General features: G+C 36.5%; 1 protein-coding gene across 8 annotated transcripts in view; it reads left to right on the top strand.

Moving 5' to 3' along the window:
- LOC104223089 (uncharacterized) overlaps positions 1-18,157 on the top strand; it is a 32,315-nt gene extending 14,158 nt beyond the window's left edge. For 6 of the 8 annotated variants that reach the window (XM_070155471.1, XM_070155470.1, XM_070155475.1 and 3 more), the window contains 10 exons: positions 3,036-3,169; positions 3,241-3,350; positions 3,458-3,500; positions 3,653-3,744; positions 5,573-5,621; positions 5,734-5,804; positions 8,105-8,224; positions 10,647-10,735; positions 11,618-11,663; positions 17,768-18,157. In XM_070155471.1, coding sequence (XP_070011572.1) covers positions 3,036-3,169; positions 3,241-3,350; positions 3,458-3,500; positions 3,653-3,744; positions 5,573-5,621; positions 5,734-5,804; positions 8,105-8,224; positions 10,647-10,735; positions 11,618-11,663; positions 17,768-17,800 — 787 coding nt within the window. In that variant the 3' untranslated portion in view covers positions 17,801-18,157. Of the gene's footprint in view, positions 1-3,035; positions 3,170-3,240; positions 3,351-3,457; positions 3,501-3,652; positions 3,745-5,572; positions 5,622-5,733; positions 5,805-7,658; positions 7,757-8,104; positions 8,225-10,646; positions 10,736-11,617; positions 11,664-17,767 lie in introns of all 8 variants that reach the window. The other 2 variants (XR_011401778.1, XM_070155474.1) reach the window with 2 other exon arrangements.
- Positions 18,158-25,271: the final 7,114 nt, after the last annotated feature.

Raw genomic sequence — 25,271 nt, 5'->3', positions numbered from 1 at the left:
GTCTTGAGATCCCATGAACCTTGCAGAATTCATTAAACTCTTCATTGCAAAACTCCAAGCCATTGTCTGTGCGAAGATACTTGATTTTCCGCTCCATTTGATTTTCAACCAAAATCTTCCACTCTTTAAATGCTTCAAAAGCATCACTTTTTGCCTTCAAAAAATACACCCAAACCTTTCGTGAGAAATCATCAATAAAAATGAGAAGATACCTCTTTCCGCCCTTCGATGGAAGTTTAGAAGGACCCCATAAATCTGAATGGATGTAGTCTAGCACTCCTCTTGTCTTGTGTTTGCCAGTGCTGAAGCTGACCTTCTTCTGCTTCCCTAGAACGCAGTGCTCACAGAAGTCAAGCGTGCTGATCTTCTCACCTTCCAAAAGTTTACGATTGCTCAACATCTCCAGTCCACGTGCGCTCATATGACCCAGTCTCATGTGCCATAGTCTTGCCTTGTCATCATTAGATAACTGCACTGTAGATGCATTTGCAGAGCCAACAATGGTGCTTCCGGCCAATGTGTAAAGGCCGTTCTCCAGCTTGCCTTTCAGCATGACTAAAGAACCTTTAGTCACCTTCATAGTTCCTGCTTCGCTCATGTACCTGTAGCCTTGTTCATCCAGAGTACCCAAGGAGATCAAATTCTTCTTCAGATCAGGAACATGACGGACTTGTGTAATAGTCCTCACGATTCCATCATGGCAGCGAACCCGAACTGAGCCAATGCCAACTATTGCACAAGTTGCATTATTGCCCATTACTACGGTTCCTCCACTTTTCTCGTAGCTGCTAAACCAGTCTTTTCGGAACGTCATATGCAGAGTACAAGCAGAGTCTAACACCCATTTGTTTTCATAACTACTATTATTATTACACGATGTTGTTAGTACATAATCATTATCAAAATTATGTACCTGTTCAACTGTAGATGCACTCGCCTTTTCCTTGGACTTTGACATTGGGCAATCTCGTTCAAAGTGCCCCTTCTTGCCACAACCCCAACACTCTGTATTCTTCTTGTTCACACGAGACTTTGATCTGTGCTTTGATTTGGTCTTTCCCTGTTGGCTAGTCCGGCCTCTTACAAAGAGGCCACTTGCCTGGTCATCTCTATCTCCTTCAATGTGCCTCCGCACATCACTAGAGTTAAGTGCCTGCCGCACTTGCTCAAGCTTGATAGGCTCCTTGCTATACATCATTGAATTCTCAATATCACGATATCCTGAAGTCAATGAAAATAGCAAAGCACATGCAAGCGTCTCCTCCTCCCTTTTAATTCCTGCAATCTGTAAGTCCATGACAAGTTTATTAAACGCATCTAAATGATCTTGTAACGAAGTACCTGGCCCCATCTTAAATGTGTGAAGACGCCGTTGTAACAACATTCTTGTTGTCACTGATCGGTCTTGGTATAGCCCTTCTAGCTTTTCCCACAACTGTTTGGCCGTCTCTTCGGTACCCGTACTCACTTCACAAAGCACGTTAGGTGCAAGGGATAGTTGGATTGCACTCAATGCATCCCCTTCAATCTTCTCCTTGTCGGGAGCTGATATATCCGTAGGATACTTTCCGTCAATAGCATGGATTGAACCTTCCCTCCGCAGTAACGCCATCATCTGGATCTTCCAGATATTGAAGTTGTTGCGTCCATTGAATCTATCAATTTCAAACTTCATGGAACTCATATTTGCTTGTTCTTTCTCCTTGGATCGTTAAAGAATCCTGTCGCTCTGATACCAATTGTTAGCGGAAACGTAAAAGAAAGAACACAAGATTTAACGTGGTTCGGATCAAAATAATCCTACGTCCACCAGAGAACAATTGCCCTTTTAATATTAACAAAGGAAGGGGAGATTTCCCAATTACACTTAAGAGAATTTCTCTCTTAACTCTCTACTCACTACAATGTATTGTATTATTTTGGGATGATTTCTACAAGTGAAGGAGTGCATCTATTTATAGAGGTAAAGACCTCCTCTTGATGTCATTGGTGACATCAAACTACCTCCTCTTGATGTCATGGGTGACATCAAAGGAGGAAGCTTCCTCCTAGCATCCACACCAACTCTTTCCACCAACTCTTCCAATTGGCATGCCATTGTTGACTAAACATAAACCAACATTTTCAGCATGCCATTGTTAACTAAACATAAACCAACATTTTCATAAAGATATTAGGGACAAAATCGTGAAAAGGCTTGGTCAAACCAAAAGTGCTTATAAGCTGTAAAACCCAAATTGGGGGTGACCAACTTATGACTTTTGGCTAATTTTGGTTTAAAAGCACTTTTGATGTTTACAAAATGCATAGATAAGCCAATAAATGATTATAAACTAATTTGACCAGCTTATAATCTTAGGCAAACAACTTCTTAGTGTTCACATGAAAAGAGCCAACTTCTCTGCAAAATCATAATTAGTCTCCCTTCAGTTCTAAAGTATCTGAAAGAATTAAGTCACATGGTCTATTATTCAATCTTGACACAGGCTTTGTGAAACCTGGTGGCCTGCACATCTGACCACTATCCGTCTTGGTCACCAACGGCTGATCCTTATGCTCTTGGAGCAGTTATTTAAGTGGTGGGCATTGGTATAAGCGTAGCATCATGGGACCATTGGTGTTCCCTAAATTTCATTCTTCTGCTTTCATCTAAGAGGAAGATAATTTTAAATGAATTCTATCCCTTCCTAACAATCTCCATATAGAGGGTCTGCTTTCTTATTGCCTATTGAATTTCCTTATATACCCCATACTTGCAAGTGATGACCCTGTGCTGCTATTCCTTGATAACTGTTTGCCCCAGAATAACTGGCATGTGAATCTAGAGGTGTCCAGGTACCAGTTTCCCCATCCCCACCTATTAGATACTACCCAGTCAGCCTCACTTTAAAGAAGGTCTATGATTGAAATGAACAAGCTGGGATGAAGTTTAGTTGACCAATGATTAAGCTAGTGTTGATGAGTTTGTGACTGAGTTTTTTCTATTACTAGAGTTTGCAATTTTTTTTTTTGGCTCTGACAGTTTGAGACTGCAGGGATGTTCCCTTTCCCAGTAAAGATAACTTGTTTGATAGAAATGGGGCGAATGAGAGATTTGAGGAGAGCACCAATGAAAACCGTCATAATCCTCCTATGGGAAATGAGATGGGTGGTTCTATTAGTTCAGAAGGTAACACATTTGTTTGTCTTTAAGGTTGGTGCATAAACTTGTATGGCTCCTAATGGGAAGTTCTATCACAGGGGAAAGTCCTGGAATAGAAAATTTTCAAATAATCGGAGAAGCTAAACCAGGATGCAGAATTTTGGGTTGTGGGTTTCCTGTACGTGGAACTTCTCTTTGTATGTTCCAGGTAATATATGTCTAATTACTATATGGTAGTCAATTTTAATCCTTATGGGAGCTTTACACGCTGATATCTAAAGTATTTTTTCCCAATCTTTTGTTTCCAAATGTCAGTGGGTCCGTCATTATCCTGATGGTACAAGGCAGTATATTGAAGGTAAGTCTAACCTTTATGCAGAGGTTCTCATGGCTCTTTGTCATTATTTATTTTATATGTCTTAGTGTACAACAATAAAGAGATTGCCTTAAACACCACCACTGTTTAGCTTTAACATCTACTTTTTGACTGTCATCTTTCATAATCTTCAGGTGCCACAAATCCTGAATATGTAGTTACTGCTGATGACATTGATAAACTTATAGCTGTTGAATGCATACCGATGGATGACCAGGGACATCAGGTAGTTGATCTTGCTCTCCCTGTCCTTAAATTTTATTCTATTTTGATTTATACTAACAAGAAATTGTGTGCTACCAATTAAAGTGGGAAATAATGCAACCTCCTTGCTATAAAACATATGTATCTTTAGGAAATATTTGACTTTTGAAACTGCTTGGTCCGCAGATTTCAAGTCGCTTTGAATTTCAAATTAGTTACTTTTCACTCAGCCATTCACCCAAAATCTTGGGCTGCATCTTATGTGTCCGTTCTAGCACGCTTTTATGTGATTGGATTGGATGGAATTATGGCCCATTTATTGCAATCATTTCGAGTTCTCTGTATTTAGTTGACAGTAGTATCTGATCTATGATATGCTGGTATACTTGTAATAGTTAGAGCAGTGACTCCAATGCGGGATGCTTTTGCAGAAAGGACGCAACTCTTTTAATTATGCTGGTCGAAGTACTATGGATTTGGAAAATATTTGTATCGTAAATATAAATTTGAAACAATAAGAATGTTTCTTTTGAGGGCATAATTGAACTTTTCCCTTAATAGGTTCCTTTTCCAACGATTATGTTTCTATGCTTTTGTGTTGTATAAAATAATCAACCTTACCAAAGAAGAGTAAAAAAGAACGCCCTGTGTGTCTATGCAAAAGAATCCATGAATTCTAGTAGGGTTTCACTATCATCTATCCAATCCTGTTCACACCCTAAGATATCAACAAAATGCAGTCTGATTTGATCTTCAAGAATGGATTGTCCTGTCCCTCAAAGCATCTCCTATTTCTCTCTTTCCATATGCACCACCTAATAGCTGTCGGTATTGTATTCCCATCCTTCTTCATTTGGTTCGATAGTCCCTTTTTATTTCAGCATGACAGTAACTCAGTGGTAGATCTTGGCTTCACCGTTTTATTTCCCAAAATGTTCAAGAATAATTGCCACAACTGTGCATTGTAGGAATAGATGATTGATAGTTTCTGCCTCCTCTTTACACATATAGCCCTGTTAACTATCTGGAATCCCCTTCTTTGTAAATTGTCCTGAGTCAAACAAGCTTTTTAGCCACCAACCACTTTAAACAACTAACTTTCATAGGAGCTTTTGACTTCCAGATTTGCTTCCGGGGACCAATAAGAAACTGATTTTGTTCTTTCATGAATATGTTGTAACATGTCTTGACAGTATAAATCCCTTTGTTTCATAGGAGCTTTCGACTTCCAGATTTGCTTCCGGGGACCAATAAGAAACTGATTTACTTCTTTCATGAATATGTTGTAACATGTCTTGACAGTATAAATCCCTTTGTTGTGGCCTCTACATATCAAACGGTCTTCATTAGTGGTTAGGCATGCAGTCGTAGGTAGTATACTGAAGAATTCATTTATCTCATTTAGCTCCTAGTCATTTATGTCTCCTCTGAATTTTATATTCCAGCTATTGTCTTCCCAACATTGTGCTACTGTGAATTCTTTGTCAAGTACCAAAGAATTGATCTACTCTTTTCATTAGTATTACCTGAATGAACATGCTAGCAGAGTTGATTATTTTGTTTTACAGTACATCTTTGTCTTTTAAGACCTAAAATTGACATGACCAAAGATTCTACAATAACATAATCTAATAGAAATTTAACCATACTTCAAATTATTAAGCCGTTAATTTTGATTTTGTGTCTTTTGTTGAGCATCCTGTCTATTTGGTCATTGCTAATTCAAAGATGATCTTGTTATGGATCTTAATCGTTTTCTATCTATTGTTCTTAGTTTTGTGTGTGTGTACAATAAATTTTTATTGCATATTATCTTGTAGATTTTTTGTGCTAATATTTGGTATTGTCAGGGGGAACTTGTCAGGCTTTTTGCCAATGATCAAAACAAAATAACATGTGGTAATTAGCTTTCACTGTCAAAAATTGTGATTCAGTTGTCCACTTTGAGCAAAAGCAGCTTTCTCTTGTTGCTTGCTGCAACTCCTTTTGATGAGTGGTTTGATATTTGCAGACCCAGACATGCAATCAGAGATAGATACCCATATTTCTGAAGGCCAGGCCACGTTTAATGTTCTAATGCTTGTAGGTTGATTTTATCCAAATACATGCTTTGTTTTATTTATTCCAAATTTTCCTTTACAAATTGTTGCAGAATGATGCTCAGGAATTAACTTTGTGGGATTGCTGTGCTTTAAAATGGTTTTTGATAGAGAACAGCATACTAAATTAGTTTTTTAAAATCAAGTTTAACATCAAATTAAATTAGTAGAATAAGGTACTTCATTAATCATCGGCACCAAGAAAGTGGTCATGAGAATGCACGTGAAAATTACAAATTGCCTCTTTGTGGATTACTGGATATATAGGGAATTGATAAGGTCTTGTATCTGATCCATATCACTTATAGCCACTTGCTAACCATGAGAACAAAGACTAAGGGCAAAAATACTTTAGCTGGTGCACTGGTCTTCTTTCGCCATCAATCTGCTATTCTTCTCTCCATAACACTCAGGGGTCGTTTGGTACGCTGACAAAATTATCCCGGGATTATAGTCCTGGGATTATAATCCCTAGACTAATTTATCCCACCTGGGAGGTGGGATAAAATAATACCAGGTTTGATGGGATAAGGTGGGATAAGGTGGGATAAGATGAGATATCTAGGATCAAGTTTGGGACAAAATTTATACTATGTTTGGTTGGTGGTATAAATTTATACCACCAACCAAACATAGTAAAAATTTTATACCACACTTTATCCCACCTTATCTCATGTACCAAACGACCCCTCAGAGTATGCATAGTGAATGGCATACCATAAGTTCCTTCTGCTTTTCTGTACCGTTGCTCCTTTCCAGCTGCAGGATGTTTTATTATTAAGTTCTCTGGTATTACCCACTTAAAGCTGAAAAGAATTAGGAACATACACCCACCAGTTATTGACCAATGTCTAGTGATATTCCAGCTAGTGCCTCTCTACATCAAGCCACCAGTTATTGAACTGTTCGAAATTTGGACAATTTTCATCTATGAATGAGTTTTCTATTAGACTGCTAAATTTCCTTGCATACAGACTAGATGAAACGAAACTAAAAGGCCTTAGTTTGTTTGAGCAGAAAGATGACCTGAGGCCATAGCTAAGCTATCGTTAGCGAACACGTGACATATCCCGGTTAGAGAGCATTGATTTCTCTACCGGAGGAGTCTGAAATCAACAGCATGTAACTGCTTGGGCATTGAGTGTTCCGCTGCTTGAGGAAGTATGTGAGAGGAAACTCTTTCCCTATTCAAGAACCTCTATGTGACGTTCTCAAACAAGTACCTTTTCAAATTTACATGCATATGCTGGAAAAGGTTTTGTCCTAATCATTCAGCAAGATGGTAACTACACTGATAATGGTGCACTTAGTTAGTAGAGCTAAAGTATCAATAAAATTTTAACTTCAGCTGGAAAATTAATAAGAAGTTACATCTGGATTAAATGGTTTTATAAACGAGGGCATGTCTAGCTGGAGTAGGTCTCTTGTCAGTTCCTTTTGTAATCAATGTCTTCCGTTCAACTTCATCTTGGTATTGAATCATCTTTTGCTAGTTTTAGCTTTCATTATAAACTCATTTGGGCTCAATGTAGCTCAGCTGGTGTAGAGGATGGCAGTGTGATCCAGGATATACAAGTTTATGATGTGAAGGGAAAGCACTGCTTTCATTTAAAACCAATTGCCCAAATAGATGATATGTACTGAAAACCTGTATTATATTAGGTTCCGGATGTGCATTGTGAAAACTTATTAACTTCTTCTCAGGCTTAACAAGTCCCTTTAGCCAGATTCAGCAGGCAGCAAAATTAGGCTCCTCGTCTTTTATTGCTCCTTGCGAGTTATATCCAGACGGGTTACACAAAATATTGTATTGATGACATTACTTTTTCCTGGATAGGCTCAAGAGATGTTCTATTTCTCCCGTTCTTGCACCTGTAGCCTCTCCTCACAGTTACTGGCATTCAATTCTTCTTCTTGGACACCCTTAGGCACCAGGTATCCTTTCTGTCAAAGGTAGTGTTGTAGAAACATTTATAGGAAACATTCTTTTTAAGCTACCTGGATAATAAGCCCTATTTAGCAGAAAAATTAGAGAAATGAGTAAAGCGATGAGGAATTCATTGGCTAGGATTTAAGCTTGTTGAGTTTAAATCATTCAATAAGTTTAGGCCTTTTCATATAGTTGAATTCATAAAATGTTTTGTTAGAATGAAATTCATGGTTGGTTGTTCGATGTTTTATTTTTTTTTGGGAGTCAACTGTTGTTATCATTTTCTTAGATATCATGGATGTCAATACCCTGTGAGATCTCTCAGAACAATCTTTTTTGGTTCTGCCCAACAGGTCGAGTCTTCTGAGAACTGGGAACCAGCGACTATATTTTTGCGGCGATCAAGCTTCCAAGTCAAGGTTCATAGAACACAAGCTGTTGTAATAGCAGAAAAATTTTCCAAAGAGTTGTCGGTATGTGCTTGCATGTGATGGATTAATACTTAAAGTGAATCAATAGAATTTACTACTCGGTACTCATCTAGTATGGGTCTTGAGAAGCTGAGTTCATGTTTTCCTGCAAATATATGATAATGTGAAGACCTGCAGCCATAGTTACCATAAAATTTCTTATGTATGTATACATTCCAGCATTATTTATAATCACGTCTGGAAAAGTTCTTGATAAGAACATTCTATAATGGCGGAATACATACACGGCTCCCTAAACTTGGCAATATTCACTTAGCTAACTTAACTGAGGCTTGTAACTATTAGATACTTCAACCTCACTTACTGAGTGCCTATGGGGCACAATTGTCTAATCAGCAAAAAGAATGTAATGTGTGAATCTCACATGCGATGACTTGGCAAGAATTAACAAATGGGACAAGGCCATGTGGCTTTTGAGTTTAGATAATCCAAAAAGATAACTTTTCAGAAGAAAGAAAAAGAAAAATCTGTTCTAATAAAAGAAACCCCTCCCCCAGTGCTGCAAACCCCCCTCACCCGTCGCCGGCAAGTTCCCCCTCTCCATTGCAGGTCAGAACCACCACCTACTCCACCCTCTTTCTGAAGCGAACCTTCCTGTCCATCACCTGTTGAAACCACCTGCGACCCCATCACCTGACTACCCATCAGATTCCCAAAAGAAACCACCAGAAAGGACCTTCACCGCCGACATGGTCGAAAACCTTCGAAACGTCATTAACCCACCACTAATGCAACACCCTCAAAATAGCCGCCACCACCTTCTTCTACCCCCTCCCGTTCCTCTTTTCATCATCTCGCCACTGCCGGTCCACCAGTCTCAACCTCTGAAATCGCCGTCGGCCACCTTTCGCTCTTCTCGAGCCCTCCTTTCTTGTTAGCAGAAACCCACCAGTGAACCACTACCGAAAAATGCTCTCCGCTTCCTAACCCCTCTCTCCATTTCAATGCTTTCCTCGTCCATGGTTTCAAGAAAAGTCATCTCGAGCTCTCTGAATCCTTCAGAGGGTGGAGTATCTGTTTGCAGTAATCGTTCGCTCCAATTTTTTTCGGGTGTCTTTGACTCTGGTATGCCGCTGTTTGGACTGTACTATATGTTTGAGGCCCAGTGGTTTTCTGAAAATGGATTTACTTTTGAAAAAAATATGTAATTTTGGAATTTCCACGCTCCTAAGAGGGATGAGATACACTTTTTTTTGCCTTGTCAGATGTTGTGCTTAATAGGTACACATTGAGTGAGGTTGAAGTATCTAGCAGGTACAAGCCTCATTTGAGGTAGCCAAGTGAAAATTGTTGCCGAGTATACACTTTTTTTGCCATGTCAGCATGTTGTGCTCAACAGGAACACATTGAGTGAGGTTGAAGTATCTAATTACAAGCCATAGTGGAGGTAGCTAAGTGAAAATTGTTGCCAAGTTTAGAAAACCATCTATATATTCTTCCTTCTATAATTAAGAAGTATATATTATGTAATTAAGGACTTATATTTGGTAATGTTATGGATATAAAGCAATATTATCTGGATTAATTAGAATCATTAGGCTGATTCAATTCCTATAATTGTATGTTATTTAAAGCATGTCACATGTGTGTACACTATTTACACCTCAGTGGTTTGAGGATATGACTGAATATTTCTTACAATTCTCTCTCTCTCTCTCTCTCTCTCCTTTTTTTTTCAGTTTTAACTCCGTTAATAGAAAAAAAGGAACTGGCACTAGATGTGGAGCTCTAGACTTGGTAGACTGTTGTCTTGACCTTTGATTTGCAGTTAGCTCTCTGAATTTTACAAATGGAAAGGAGCTGTTGGTTGCATCCTGAATTTCATTACTTATAAAAAATGTAATGATACAATTATATATACTTACATAGGTTCGAATCATCATATAAACTGAGGTTCAGTGATGCTGATTGTCATAACAGGCTATTAGTTGGAGGAGATAATACATTAGTTTTATGTTTTCTTGTTGTAGGGAGGAAAAGGATGTATCCTACTTAACTGTGTTTGGTGGCCACGCCGCCTAACCGTTGATAGGTTCATATGGCTTATACTTAAGAAAAGAAGAAAAAGAAACTATAGTAAAAATAACAATAGCAAGCAAAAGAAGCCCATTTTATCGTGGTTTCGTCACATTGTTCTTGAAAAACCTAATGATAATCACAGGAAGCAAAATTTAGTAATTTTAAAATGCTGGAGACACCATTATCGGTCAATGGATGGGCAAGTTACTTGTACTTAAGGGTGGGTGGGTGTGAGGGTGATTGATACTCATAATTGGAGCAAATAAACAGAAAATAGGCTTAACTGTATGGTGGTAAAGTTCTTGAATATACCGAACAGAAATTTGTATTATCTCCTAATTTATTGTCAAATATTTGAGTGTAATTCTGACTCTTCTATGTTCAGATCAAAATACCAAGTGGGTTGTCAACACAGTTTGTTATCACATGTTCCGATGGGTCTTCACATCCCTTCAGTACAAACAATGATATAAGGTAACTTTTAACTCAGCATCTTTTTTGGGTTAAAATCACATGACATTGAAAAAATGTTAGTTGTCCTATAACATAATCATGCACAAGGCATATAACTTATCAATTTTTTTGCTTAGTAGGTTCTACTTAGTCACACAAAAGTAAAGCTGTAAGCAAACAATTGAAGTGGTATTGAATCGTAAATTCTTGCTTTAGGAGAATATCTAACTTAGGGGTACCCGCATCAACCGAGGCAAACAGTGATAGATTGTGTTGAAGAGATTAGGATTTTGTCACTTCATCTATCTTTAAAGTTACTTTTCTAAAAGCGCATTAGTGTCACATGTCTTAAGAGTAATATGTAGTAGATAAAAAGGCACCCTCTATGTGTTCTTTATCACGTAAATGAATGAAAAGCATCCACATATTCATCGTTTAGAAGTATTTATTAATTATTTCTGCAGTACTATTCTAGACATGGTTCTTTGATGCATATGGATTTATTTCAGATTGTAGCATGCATTGATATTTCCTGTCATAAGTTGCTTGTCAACAGCTATATATATGTATATTCCCACTGTATTTTACCTTTTTCAGCTTAAATTTTAGTGATTTCATGAGATTAAGTTGTGTACTTCTTTTTCTTTTTTAATTTTAAGATAAGGTATTAAGTTGTGACTTCTTTTAGGGAGGCAACTTTCGTGTATCATTTAAAAAAAAAGAGAGGAACTAATCTGTTATCTCTTTTGTTGCTTGTATTCTTGGGTTTGTTTGTTACCAAAGAATTTGGTATGGGGAATATATTGTTTCCTTAGTTACTATATTGTTATTAAATCAGATTTTGATTCTCTTCGTTCTTTGAATCATTGAAATCTAAGTTGCTGCTTTCTTATTTCTTTCTAGAATGCGCGATACTCTTGTGCTGACGATAAGAATCTTCCAAAGCAAGGTGTGTTTCCTTTACGATATTCTGAAATATATGGGTTCGAAATTTAACTTTTTCCTTTTTAGTTAACCATCTCATATGATTTGCTACTATTTCTCCGTTTACTAATCAGTTTGCACATATATGTTGTTTTAGTACAATTGAAACTTTCCTGTATATTGATGCTTAGCTAAAATTCTTGAAAGTGTGGGCATCAAATGTTGGGTTACATATTTGAGTCGTACAGTAGTCCGACACTAACACCAGTGGGACAGTTTTTAGCACCAAACCTATCATGTCCGAAATCTTGAAAATATAAACGCAGTTGTCAACTATGGGCACTTGTGTTGATTTACTAGACTGCACTAAACTACTACTTTTATTATTTGCTAAAGTTTTTTCTCTAATGCATACAAGAATAGCCATACCTCAATTCCAAACAAGTTGGAGTTGACTATATGAGTCCTCGATGACCATGTTTCTTCATTTCAATTCATCTCAGACCAACATGATACAGAATAAAAAGAATAGTAGTATTAGAAGTTCTTTGCACTTTGTATCGGCATAAAATCTGAGATAAGGCTATCCTAGAAGCATAGGGCTAAAATGTATTGATATTATCAAAACATATTCCCAACTAATTAATATCGCCTATATATATATATATATATATATATATATGGGTTTTGCTTACCTAGTACATAGTTGTAGTAGGTTAGCATTGTATACATCTTTTATTTTCCTTTTATGTCCCTAGAAGCACCCTAACAACACGTTAATAGGAGGGGTTTTATTGTCTTTTTATCCAAAAACTAAAGCCTACCCAATTCCTCTTCCCCCTCTTTTCTTCTCACGTCAATGGTGTTACCATAACAAGAAAAAAATATTAAACTGATAAAATGGCTGCAACCTAAAGACGAAACAGAAGTTATAATATCATTTGGGCAAAGTCATTACTTTCTCCTTGATTATTACCATTCCCTTGGAGTTCTTTCAGAAGAAGCTTCAGCAATCAGATTAATATATAATCAAATTCGAACGGCACTAACTTCAGATCTAAAAATTGCAGTTGGCATTCTTGTATTACTGATTTAGAGAAAATGGGGATAGAAAGGTGAAGATTGTATTTTGGATTCTCTTACTGACATTGGTGGCACACATTCTTAAATTCCTCTTGGCACCTTGAATAATGACAGAAGGAGAAAGGGAGAAAACTTAATAAGTTCAATTTCATGAATGGCTATGGCGTTGCGGAGAGGAGGGAGAAGGAGAGTTTCTGAAGAGAAGAGAGAGAGATGTTGAGAAATTGGGGAGATAGGGACAGGGGATAGCGGTGCAAAATTGTGATGGATTTTAATTTTTGTCAAAAAGACAAAAAAGACCTCTCTTATTAATGTTTGTCAATTAACTTTTAGGGACATAAAAGGAAAATAAAAGATGTATACAATGCTAACCTACTACAACTATGTAGTAGGTTAACAAAACCCATATATATATATATATATATATATATATATATATATATATATATCTTTTTCTTCTATTGTGCCCTATTTTTCGCTAAGTCTGTATGTATTCCAAGAAATTGTTGGTCTTTCAAGATAACTTCTTTCCATGTGATTTTAGGTCTACCTTGTTCACTTTTAACACCTCCACTCACCATGCTATTACACTTATAGACCAGTGGCGACACATGACATGACCAAACCATCTCAAGCGACCTTCTCTCACTTTATCCTCAATATTTGCTATTTGCACCTTCTGGCCAATATTGTCATTTTTAATCTTATCTAATCTTCTATGACCGCACATCTGTCTTAGCATCTGCATCTATATGAAACACATCCTGTGGATTGTGTTGGACTTCCCAACATTCACTCCCATATAACTTTACTGGTCTTATAAATGTTTAATAGAACTTATCTTACATTTTTCTAGGCATCCTTCTAGCACATAAAACCCAGGTACTACTACTCCGTTTCAACCATCTCATATTGATTCCATATGTAACATTTTTATCTCCCATTCCACTCGCCTGAAATGAGCTTAGATATCTGAATTGCTTGCATTTAGGCCCCATAATCCCGTCTAATCTCACCTTCAGGCTTCACCCATCCTATGCTGACTAATAATATATTTTAAAGGAATAAATGGGCTATCCTTTTTAGTGAAGGAAGCTTGTCAAAAAATGGAATCTCCAAAATCCCTGTTTTTATCAAGCTCTAACTCAGAAGTTAGAAAGCTACATCCTGAAAATTTGCGAATGATTTTAAATTCACAACAAGCATGTGTTTTTTTAAGCCGTGGAACTACTTTTACATTCTCTCTCTTTATCTTCTAACTTTTCTGGAATATTGAATATCTTTATCTATTCTTGTGTTAAATAAAGAGACCTTGGACCTTATTCTGACTCCAAAAGTTAGTTCATCAGACAAGGATTGCGCAACATCATTTAAGGAGACAACAACGTATTTCCTCGATCAATTTGGGATCTTAATACCCCTTCTTCCTCCCCCTCCAACAAGACCATATTTAGACAGCTAAAGCATGGAAAACATAACAGGGGTCTCAACATTGGCAACGGAATTACGACTGGTTTGACTCTAATACCATGTTTAAAAAATGAATTTTGGACCTAACTTAACCCAAAAGTTAACTCATGTCATGAGGTGAGGATTTCTTGCTTTTATGGAGACAACAATCCATTTCCTCAACCAATATGGGCCACTTAATACCTTTTTAAGATTTCATGAAGTTTGTTGAAGACATAAATAAGTAAATGAAAGTGTATTCTCTTTCTCTTTAACTGCCTAAGCTTTTAAATGAGGTAGTCGCACACTTGAACATGATATCAGAGCAGACAAAGGTTCTGAATTTTAGCCTCACCGCCATCTGTTATCATGAAAAAGTTTCATGTGTTTGACCCATGAAGAAGAATTAGGCCTACACGTGAGGGGCGGGTTGAAGACTTATGTAAATATAAGTGTTCTCTTTCCAACAGTTTAAGCTTTTAGATCAGATAGTTAAACAATTTAACAACGTTTGATAAATTATGTCTGAAGCATGTGTTGCATGTTTTTCAGTGTTCTCTTTTTGTTATATTGTACTCTTGCATATAAACACACAAATTTCTTGTCCTATTCGTGTCGTGCCCTCTATTTTTCAGAATATGAATTCTTTGTTTTCATGTTTTCATCTATTTGTCCTTGTCCAAATTCAACACGGTGTTAGTTAATATGATAGTGCTGCTTTGGCTTCATTCTTATCTTTTATATTTAGTCCCTAAGTCTAGAGTTGGACGAAAACGAAGGGGAAAATAATGTTATCATAGGCATTGACATCAGTTCTTTATGACATAAAGCAATTTGAGTACTTGCCAGCCAAGATTTGAATATTTTAGTGTGGGAATCGTGCTTTACTCTTATAATTCAACTTGAAGGATTAGAATCTTGTTTACTCTTTACATCGGCATAGAAAAGATTTCTATTTTCGGCAACTTTGTCTTGACGTGAACCTAACTTTCTGTTACGACCCAAATCCCACTCTATCAGTAAATCGTAATGACACCTAACACAACCAGTTAGGTGAACCAATCAATACAAATATAACTTAAGTGGAAAATCTTCATATAAATAACAAGGTTAAAATGTAGAATTCACTACAAACTATCCCAAGAATTGGTGTCATAAGTCAGAGCTACTAAGAATATGAATACGCTGACATGAAAAACAAATGCAACATCCATTTGAAATATACAAAACATAGATACAAGGTCCTACACACTCCTATGAACAAAATGACTACTCATAACTAGAACGATGATATATCTTCAATACTCGCTCAAGAACTCCATAAACGCTCAGCTCCAGTATCATCGCACAAGGTGCAAAAATGTAGTATGCGTATAGCGGCACCATACTCTGTAAGTATCCATGACTATTCCCCTAACAAACTAGTGCAAGGGTTTTGTCAAAATACTCTCTTACGTGTAATTCATATACATAGCAATAAAAGAAAAAGTGCAATGAAGCAACATAACAAGCTAATCATGGTCAAAGCATATAAAGATATGCACAGATAGAGCATATGAACCGATGCACTCTATCTCGACTAAGCAAGTCCAATACATGTATCAATGCTTCAAAATAACATATATAATGATATGCACAGTCTAAGCATGCAATATGATGTATGCTTTCTCAACAAACAACCCAATGCATGTGTGAAATGCATGGAAGAACATATATCTAATGATATGCACCGGTCAACATTTATATAAAATGCAACAAGAGTCTATGATTGCATATGTATGATATAAACTCGAACTTTACATCAACCGATATCCTCAAAGTGTCCAACAAACCATAAACTCGTCAGTTTCTCACAAACCTGCGTGTATGCGACTGAGAGAGAAACATGAGAGGGTGACTCATAAGGGATGAGTTCTAATCCATACACAAACATGAACGTGGATCCACACACCCTGATTGTATTGCCAAATCAACATGCACAATATAAACCATAGGGATGACTCAACATGCCAAAATCACATCTATGTATGAACCTCCTATGCAGATGAAGATGCATATGTTCAGTGCATGACTGTGTAAAAAACATGTAACTCGACATTTATGTAACCTATTATGTAAACTAGCATGTGAAAGATGCCTATAACATAATACTAGCATATAAAGATGCATAAATAGTCATGAGTCAAAGATTAGACATGATCACTGTATAACTAATGAGTAACTCATGTAATCCAACATACATAACACTATCATGTGCAGGAATGCTAATAAGATGATACTAGCATGAATATGATGCTCAAGTAATCATGCAACAATTAAAAGAAGTAAAGCATACAAAGCTTATCCTTTACCCAAGCATGGAAATAACATGATGTCCACGTATACGCTCGTCACTTCGTATATACATTACCCCCAAATACATAGCACATAAAAAACAAGGCAATTTTGGGAAAAATTCCCTCAGTGAGGACCTTGGTTTTGGACTAGCTCTATTTGTCGAAAATAATTTTTCCTTGCTCCAATTCCATCAAACGAGCCTGATCTAGCCCAAATAATGCTCCTGATGTCAAATAAAGCCTAGGACTCGATTCCCGAAGCAAAAGATAAGCTTAGGTCAAAGTCAACCCCGGGTTCACATGGTCAAATCTCAAAACGAAGGTCAAATCTCGGTGATCCATAATCTCCCGAGTTCAAATATGTTATTAGATTCTCAATCCAAATAATCAGTTTTTTAATCTTCATCACTTTTCTTAAGGTTTGGACTAAAATCCCCTTTTCACCTCTTTGATTCCTTGATTTTAAGACAAAATTGACGCAGATGCATGATACAATCATATATTCGAGTTAAAATAACTTACCCCAACGTCGTACATAAAAAATCCTTCAAAGAATTACCTCAATTCGAGCTCCCTAGCTCCAAAAATGGTGAAATGAACTCAAAGTACGAAATGCGGCTATTTACACAAAACTTCAGGTAAATTGCACTAGCGCGCCATGTTTGCATTCTTTGCGGATTTGGCTGGTCTTTCACCTAATCTTCCTCCAAATACCGCGAAACTCACTTGAGCCTCGTGGGACGCCTTCAAATCATCTTGACAAGTCCAAATATCCTGGACGGACTTATCCAAAGGCTCGAAACACGAAGCGAAGCGCTACAAACAAAAACAACACCTCGATTCAACTTAAAGAATCTTTAAGGTTCCAACTTTTATGCAATAGTGCAGAAACGTCCCCCAAATCCCTCAAGTCCTAAACCGAACATTCATACAAGTCCGAATACATCATGTAAACTTATTAGAAGCTTCAAAACATGAACCAAAAGTATATTACTAGAATCCAGGGGTAAGGTTGCTACTTAAACTCTTTAAACTTCCAAATAGAATGATAAAATTCTAAATCTTCCCCGAGCCCTTGGGGTCCAAACTGTCCATGCTCGCTTGTCATAAACATTATACGAACGTACCAAGTCTCAAATCAAGAATGAGATGCTAGAACTCAAAACATGGGTTGAGTCATTACACTTTCATAGGGAGTTTTTTTTGGTGCTATAGATTCATTAAAATGCTGCCTAAGTTATACCTCTCTTTTTTTGTGCAGGCATTGGATGAGAAGAGGAAAGGGAGAATTTAAACCTTTACTTTCTGTATAGGTGCATTATTCATGGCCATTGTCATTCTTTATATGAACCAATAAAAATAAAAAAGTTAACAATAAGCAGCAGGCTTTTGATAAACAGTTTTGAACAACTAGGAAGAAAGATAGTCTCCATCCCCCCCCCCCCCCTCGTCTGTCTAAATTTTGTTGTTGTAAATTTGTAACTTTATTCGGTGCTTACGATTGCACCATGTGTTGTATCATTGTATTAGATTGTCCTTTTTTGCCCTTTGGCGTGACTTGTCGATTTTGTGTCCTTTGTTGTATTTATCAGAAATCAGAATTAGTGGTTGATTGAATTTGTTGAATAAATCAATGATATCAATTCAGCAATTCTCGATGGTTGTGCTATAATTTTGGTCAAATGTATCATTATTAGGTTAGTATATTTTCTTCAGAATTTTTTGTTTTTCAGTGCCTAGGATCCTTTTATAGCATAATGTGAGAGCTTACAGGAATACGAATATGCAACTGTTGAATGAATTAATACAACACTGCAGATCTCTCACCATGAGTAGTGAGAGGCTTTATTCTAATTGGTCCAACAAAGTTTAGATTGGTCCAAGCCTGGAAAAAAGGGGCATCTGGTGGACACAAACTAACTAATGCTCGAGTTGAAATACTGTTATTGACTGCAATATTCAAAGAGTACATACTATAGCAATTGCTACTAATAATTCTTAACCACACCAGAAACAACTTATATTGATATGCAAAGGGAACTACAATGATGAAATTAACATAGAGTGCAGGAGATAACGACTGAAAGGAGATGAGAATTAGAATTACAGAGATATAGATGATTTGAGAATATTCTCAATATCTTTTACCTAACTTTTCCTGATCCACTACCCACCCTTATATAACCAACTCCTATAACTACATCACCAGTTTACACTACATAATCACGTAGCTTTGAAGGCATTTGTCTCACTCGTTTGCCCCTGACCATATTGTCCTTAATAACATCTTCTGTGGACTCCACAAACACCCAACTAGTCAGCCCCATCAACAGGTTCATTTTGTGATTCTGGATTCATAACATTACCCCATCTCCAATGGGAACCATGTCCTCAAGTTTTAGTCCGGTACGTCGTTCATCATGAACAAAATCAGTCAAGTGAAGTGGTGTAATCTGATTATCTGATTGCCCTGAACATTTTCTAAACAGTGATATATGAAAGACGGTGAATTTTTGCAGCTATTGGCAATTCTAATTTGTATGCCACTTCTCCAATTCTTTTAAGAACACGAAATGACCAAAGTACTTTCTTCCCCATTTGTGTTGTCTTTGAAGTCGAATTGACGCTTGACTGTATGACTTGAGCTTCACAAACCCAATCTCCTACCTCAAAGTGAAGTTCAGTTCTCTTAGATAGATTATGTAAATAATATGAGTTAGTTCAAGTCCCACATAGAATAGGAGTAGAATATATGTTGTATAAATATGACTCATTGTATTATAATTGATCATAGCAATAATATATTTTTCTCTCGTGCTTTCTCACATGATATCAAAATAATCATGAGATTTATCGTTGTGCAAAAATTCCAGCGACTCCGGAAAGAGAAATTAGTCAATCAGAAGTCTTTTTCTGGCAAACACAGGTCTGCCACAAGAAAAAAATCATTATTCATCAGTGTTGTGTAAAAATCAATACCACTATGAAGTAGATCAGCCTCCAGCGACCAACCCTTAGAACAATCTTCGGTAGAACATCCTCTGAGCCCTCATGCACCACTGGAAGAAAATTTTCCGACGCGCCAGCGCGTGAGCCACTTTTCGACCATTTTTCCCCGCAAAGTTTCTTTATGACAGCTTGTTCTCCCTTCAGTTCTGAGGCTACCCATCTAATTTAAACCAAGTTTCGACTACTTTTATATTTTTCCAGCGTGAACAATATTTTTTCGGCATGAACTGTGATTTCCCGGCGTGAACGATAATTTTCATAAAAGTTTTTGGTGGTATTTTTAGAACCTATTTTTTAGTGTGGAACTCGGCTGAAGCTTTTACAACTAGTTTCACTATTTTTAAATTTCTCCAGCGGCTTTTCGGTCAACTTCTGTTTAGCAGCAACACTTTTACAGTAAATTCTTGAGTTGGTCACTGAAAACTGCCTTAAATCATTATAATGTCATTCGTATTAGAAGCCTTTGACATAATCCATTGGATCCACTACATTAAATTCAATCGATATGGTTTCTTTATAGGAATATATAGAGTTCCTTCAGTACAAAGTAGGAGTATACAAAGGAAACCGACAAACCACACCAACCCGATAATCCGAGTCAAATCGAAAAAAAAACCGAGTATGGTCTGGTTGGTGTTGGAAAAAAAACCCGACCATAATTGGTTTGGTTTTAACTAAAGAAAGTCAAACCGAAACTAAACCTACCCGACATTACATATATAGAAATTTAGATATATTTAATATATAAATATACTTATTGTGATGTAATTTATAAATATTTCTTAAAAAATTTCATAATTTTAGCTTTTAAGGTATTATTTCAAGGTTGGACTTAGAAATTTTGGATGCTCCAATAAGTTTTATAGCCACTAATATTAGTAAATTAAATAATGCTAACAAAAGTCCAAACCAAAATCAAATCAATACTAATACTAACAAAAGACATTAAATTCAATATTACGAACGGGAATGTATTAAATATCTATTTTTTCTTTGCAATAATTTAGATAAAAATGCATAACCTATTTTTATTTTTCTTTAGCGTTTAGTCATGTAATTAATACTCCCTTATTAGTCTATTTATTTTAGCATGACTTAGTACTTTTAGATTGTGTTTATTTTTATTATGTCTTTCTAATTAGCAATATTTATATTACATAATTTTATTGTCTTTATTGTTGAATAATTTAGGATAATGCCATGACACATCTCATATTTTGTATTATTTTCTTGGAAAATACTTTATATAATTGTATCTTACTAGGATTAAAGAAATATTTTGAGCATACGTTATATCTTTTGTTCTATGAAGATTTTACCGGAGAAAAACCCCGAAAACCCCGAAAACCCGAGAAAAACCGAGATTGAAAAACCCAAATTTTATTGGTTTGGTTTGGTCTTTAGATTTAATAACCCGACACAATTGGTTTGGTTTGGTAATTGTAAAATCCGAACCAACCCGGTCTATGTACACCCCTAGTACAAAGCATGTAAACAGACATTTTCTGAGATTGCTACTATAGTTCAAACACGTAATAACGTTACTTGTGTCTCTCAATATTCTTCTCCATTAATTGGGTTCTTGATTCAGGAGCGTCTGATCATATTTCTGGTAATAAATCTACCTTCACTATTATTTCCTATTCTAAATCTCTTCCAATGGTCACAATGGACAATGGGTCTCAAACGTGGCAACTGAAATAGGTCAAGCAAGTCCACTTCCTTCTTTACCTTTGAATTCAGTTCTTTATGTTCATGGTAATCCTTTTAATCTTATAACCGTTAGTTGCTTAGCCAAATTACTTAAATGTTCTATTTTATTTCTTGATGACCTAATTTTATCAAGAACGCAGTACATGGAAGATTATTGGTACTGGGACTGAATTAAATCGACTTTATTACCTTATCCTTGCCAAATCACATGAACCCACATCTACAACTTGTTCTGTTACTTATTCACCAAATTTATTACATAAATGGTTGGGACATCCCACTTTATCAAAATTTCGAAAAATGGTACCTAGTTTGTCTCATTTGCCCACTATAGAGTGTGAGTCATATCAGCTCGATAAGCATACTCGTCGCCATTTCCCTCGGCGTCATGATAATCGACCAGAGTCACCTTTCACTTTAGTCCATTCAGATGTATGAGGCCCTAGTCGGGTTGGTTCTACCTTGGAATTCTGCTACTTTGTCAGTTTCATTGATGAATATTCCAGACACACTTGGATATTATAGATGAAAAATCAATGTGAATTGTTTTTTATTTTTCAAACCTTCTACGCTGAATCCAAAATCAATTTGGGGGTTTTTGTCTGCACATTTTGTATTGATAATGTCCATAGTATTTGTCTTCTCCATTTCACCCGTTTATGAACTCTCATGGGATCATTCATAAAACCTCTTATTGTCACGGCCCAAACCAATGGGCCATGACGAGTGTCCGAGTCTTATCTGTCGAACACCCTTAAGCATGCGTCTAAGATATAAACATGAATTAAAGGTAGGTCATGAATAACATCTGTCAATAAACTGCTGAATCACGTGAATAACATACATGAGGAAAACATGTCCAAAAGACATGTATACATATACATACGGAAAATGGTAGGGCGAGCCGACAAGGCTGCTATAGACAACTATATATCCAAAACTGGAAGACGATAACGCCACATACTATCCAACTTTACATCTACAACCTCTAATAGAGTGTACAACTATATAAAGGACGGGACTAGGCCCCGTTGTATCCATATCTACATACAAAAATAGCGTACCAAAACTAATAACAACTCCGGATCAAGTGGAGCACACCAACTCTTGCTGATCAAGGATCCTAAAAAGGGGGACCATCAGCTTGTCTACCTGCACCCGCGGGCATGAAACGCAGGCCCCAAAAAATAGGGGCGTCAATATGAATAGTGTATCGAGTATGTAAGGCATGAAAATCAGTACATAAAAGACATAAAAAAAACATGGAGTAAAGGAATAACCTGTAAGTATGAATAGCTCTGTGAATCATGAAACATTTATAATGTCATGCATATGTGTATGAATGTCATACCATACATAGGTATATGCGTACATAACATCATCAAGCCTCTGAGGGCATCCATCATATCATCTCGGCCACTGTGGGCAAAATCATCAACATCTACCAGCTAATCAGGTGGTGATGCGTATATAACGCGATAACCTTATCCCATACCCCATATATATATATATATATCCATCTGGTCATGGATCAATGTACATGTATAAATGAATGCAATGCATGGGAAGTACATCAATAAGATCTCTCGGAATGTCATAAGGTCATTATGCCTTTGATTAATATCATGAAATAAACTTTATCAACTTACGTATTTTCTGAGACCCATGAACAGACGATAGAATAATAGGACACATGGGTAATCAAGAACATAGGAACCCCTAGTACTTTTAAGAATAGAGTTATTTGTGAAAGTTGCATGTTTGCTCGTTTTGTGTGTGTGATATGGATCATGCCAAAAGGAAAGAAGGGATAACCTTAATATACCTGAGCCAATTCTCTTGACAATCACTCTAACACACATCAATCGCAACAAAACATGTAATGACGATATCAAAGTAGGGGAAAATCCGTATGATATTCTTGAGAAAGATTGTACTGTACTCCCTTAGAATTTGTAATTCATGCTGCTATAGCATTATAGGGGTTCATAGGAATTCCTTTTGAGAATTTCCATACGTTACTACAAGCATATATATTTCCATTTAATGATGTAGAGAGGTTATTTTTATCATAGTGAGTGGGCCCCACTTTAGGTGATGACTTAGCCAACAAATTCCCTAAATATACCACCTAGTACATAAACCAAAGAGTCATTGTTTGATCTTGGCAAATATTATCCTTTGCTGCCACGTTGGGGGTGATGTTTCCACCAAATAATTATCCACCCATTTCTATTAATTTGTTCACTTCCCACTTAAATCAATAATTAACCCATTACCAACATAATTAGGTAATATCCTAATTTAATTAAAATACTAATCACTTTAACCTACTTTATACACCTTACTATCATGGTCATGTAGTACAGTACTAGTCCATATATATGGGGTATTATAGCTTGGACCGTATTTTATCTCAAAATGTTAAATTTCGACAAAACTCATTTTTCTTCGATTCGCTTACCCTCTCACCTTCAAGAATTTATTTATCACTTGTTTCAAATAGCATACTACTTATAACCTCAAATAATCTTGTCCTTAAAATGATGTCAATTATCTTACGACTAATCCAACATACAATACTATGGGGTGTAACATCGTCGTAATACTGCAGAGTGTAACACTGACGTAAAACTGCAGTGTAACATCATCCCCCCTTTGGAACATTCGTCCTCGAATGTTGACTGATGAACTTATTGGTCTCATAACCGGATATCTCTTACGAATGGTTTTAATACTGTCCTTGCCATCAACTGTTCTGTGAATAAATCCAAAGTCCAGGGCATTCCCACCTTTAGGCTTTTTCTCACACCACGACATGTGGTCGGAATTCTTCCAATCTCGTAACTCTTGCTACCTTTTGTCATGCATCTTGTACGACTTTTTCCTTGTATATGCGCCTATGCGACTCTTCGCTCTAGCTTTTAGACAATCTCTAGGCCTTACTTTGGGAACATATACATAACTTGACAAGATTTACCTCTGGGCATCTATAGGTATACTGAAGTTCTTCACTCTTTACTTTGTCGAACTTATGACTATTGCTATATCTTGTTTCATAGCCTTGGTTATATATCATTATAGCTTTACGACATCTAGGCAGGTCATACAATATCCTAACTCTTACTTCGATTTATTATTACCGAGGTCTACTACCCAACTCCATGTTACTCTTTCACTGCTTATCATATATGTATAAATCTAAGTCCTTTAATGCTTCCTCATTGGTGTTCATCTTAAGAATGACAGCCTGATCTCATCTCATACTATTTTACTTTTATCCATCTACGTTGATTCACCTTAATGTTGATCTATATACCACTGATAACTTGACCTCTTATGTAACACTGCCGCTAGGGCTCACGTCTCATCGAGAAACATCTGAAGTGATTAGATTGATCCACCTAGGGGCGATACTATACTTCTATAACCATATTTCATAGCATCCCAATGTGATTCACCTTATGTGGGTATTTTAATCCTGTACACTTCATGAAATCCCTTTTTCTCTTCAAATAATTACTCAATCGAAGGCTCAAACATCATCCTTTATCTATCACAATTACACCCTCATTCTATTACTAGGGCAACATTCCGTCTTTTCTAAATGCTGCTAGTCTTAGACTGCTTTGAGTTCATTCAGGATATCTATCTATAACTTAGAGAAACAATCAACTCTCTTATTTTCATGGGCTTAATCCCGAGGACTTATCCATTCTCATCACCTTCTCACTTGCCTTTTCTTATCCTTACTCATGTCTTCCTAAAACCTTGTCGCTCTACCATACTTTATCTTGCGACCTACACCTATCTATTTATACTACTCGCAACCTTCCTTCAACTTTCTTGCACCATAGATTTCCTTATAATATTCTGAAACATCAAGCGAGACATTACATTGTCTCTAACTTTTCTTTACTCTCTTAACTAGACCTTTCCGTACCTAGAAACTATAGACCGGAAGATATACCACTAATAACACCGCTATCATTCCTGGATACTGAATCCTAGTGCTTCTAGATCTCTATCCAAAGTATGGATTA

Source organism: Nicotiana sylvestris, chromosome 8 (genome assembly GCF_000393655.2).
Source record: "Nicotiana sylvestris chromosome 8, ASM39365v2, whole genome shotgun sequence".
NCBI classification, from domain to species: domain Eukaryota; kingdom Viridiplantae; phylum Streptophyta; class Magnoliopsida; order Solanales; family Solanaceae; genus Nicotiana; species Nicotiana sylvestris.
The sequence above is the reverse complement of the archived record's forward strand: the minus strand, read 5'-3'. Positions and strand labels throughout refer to the sequence as shown.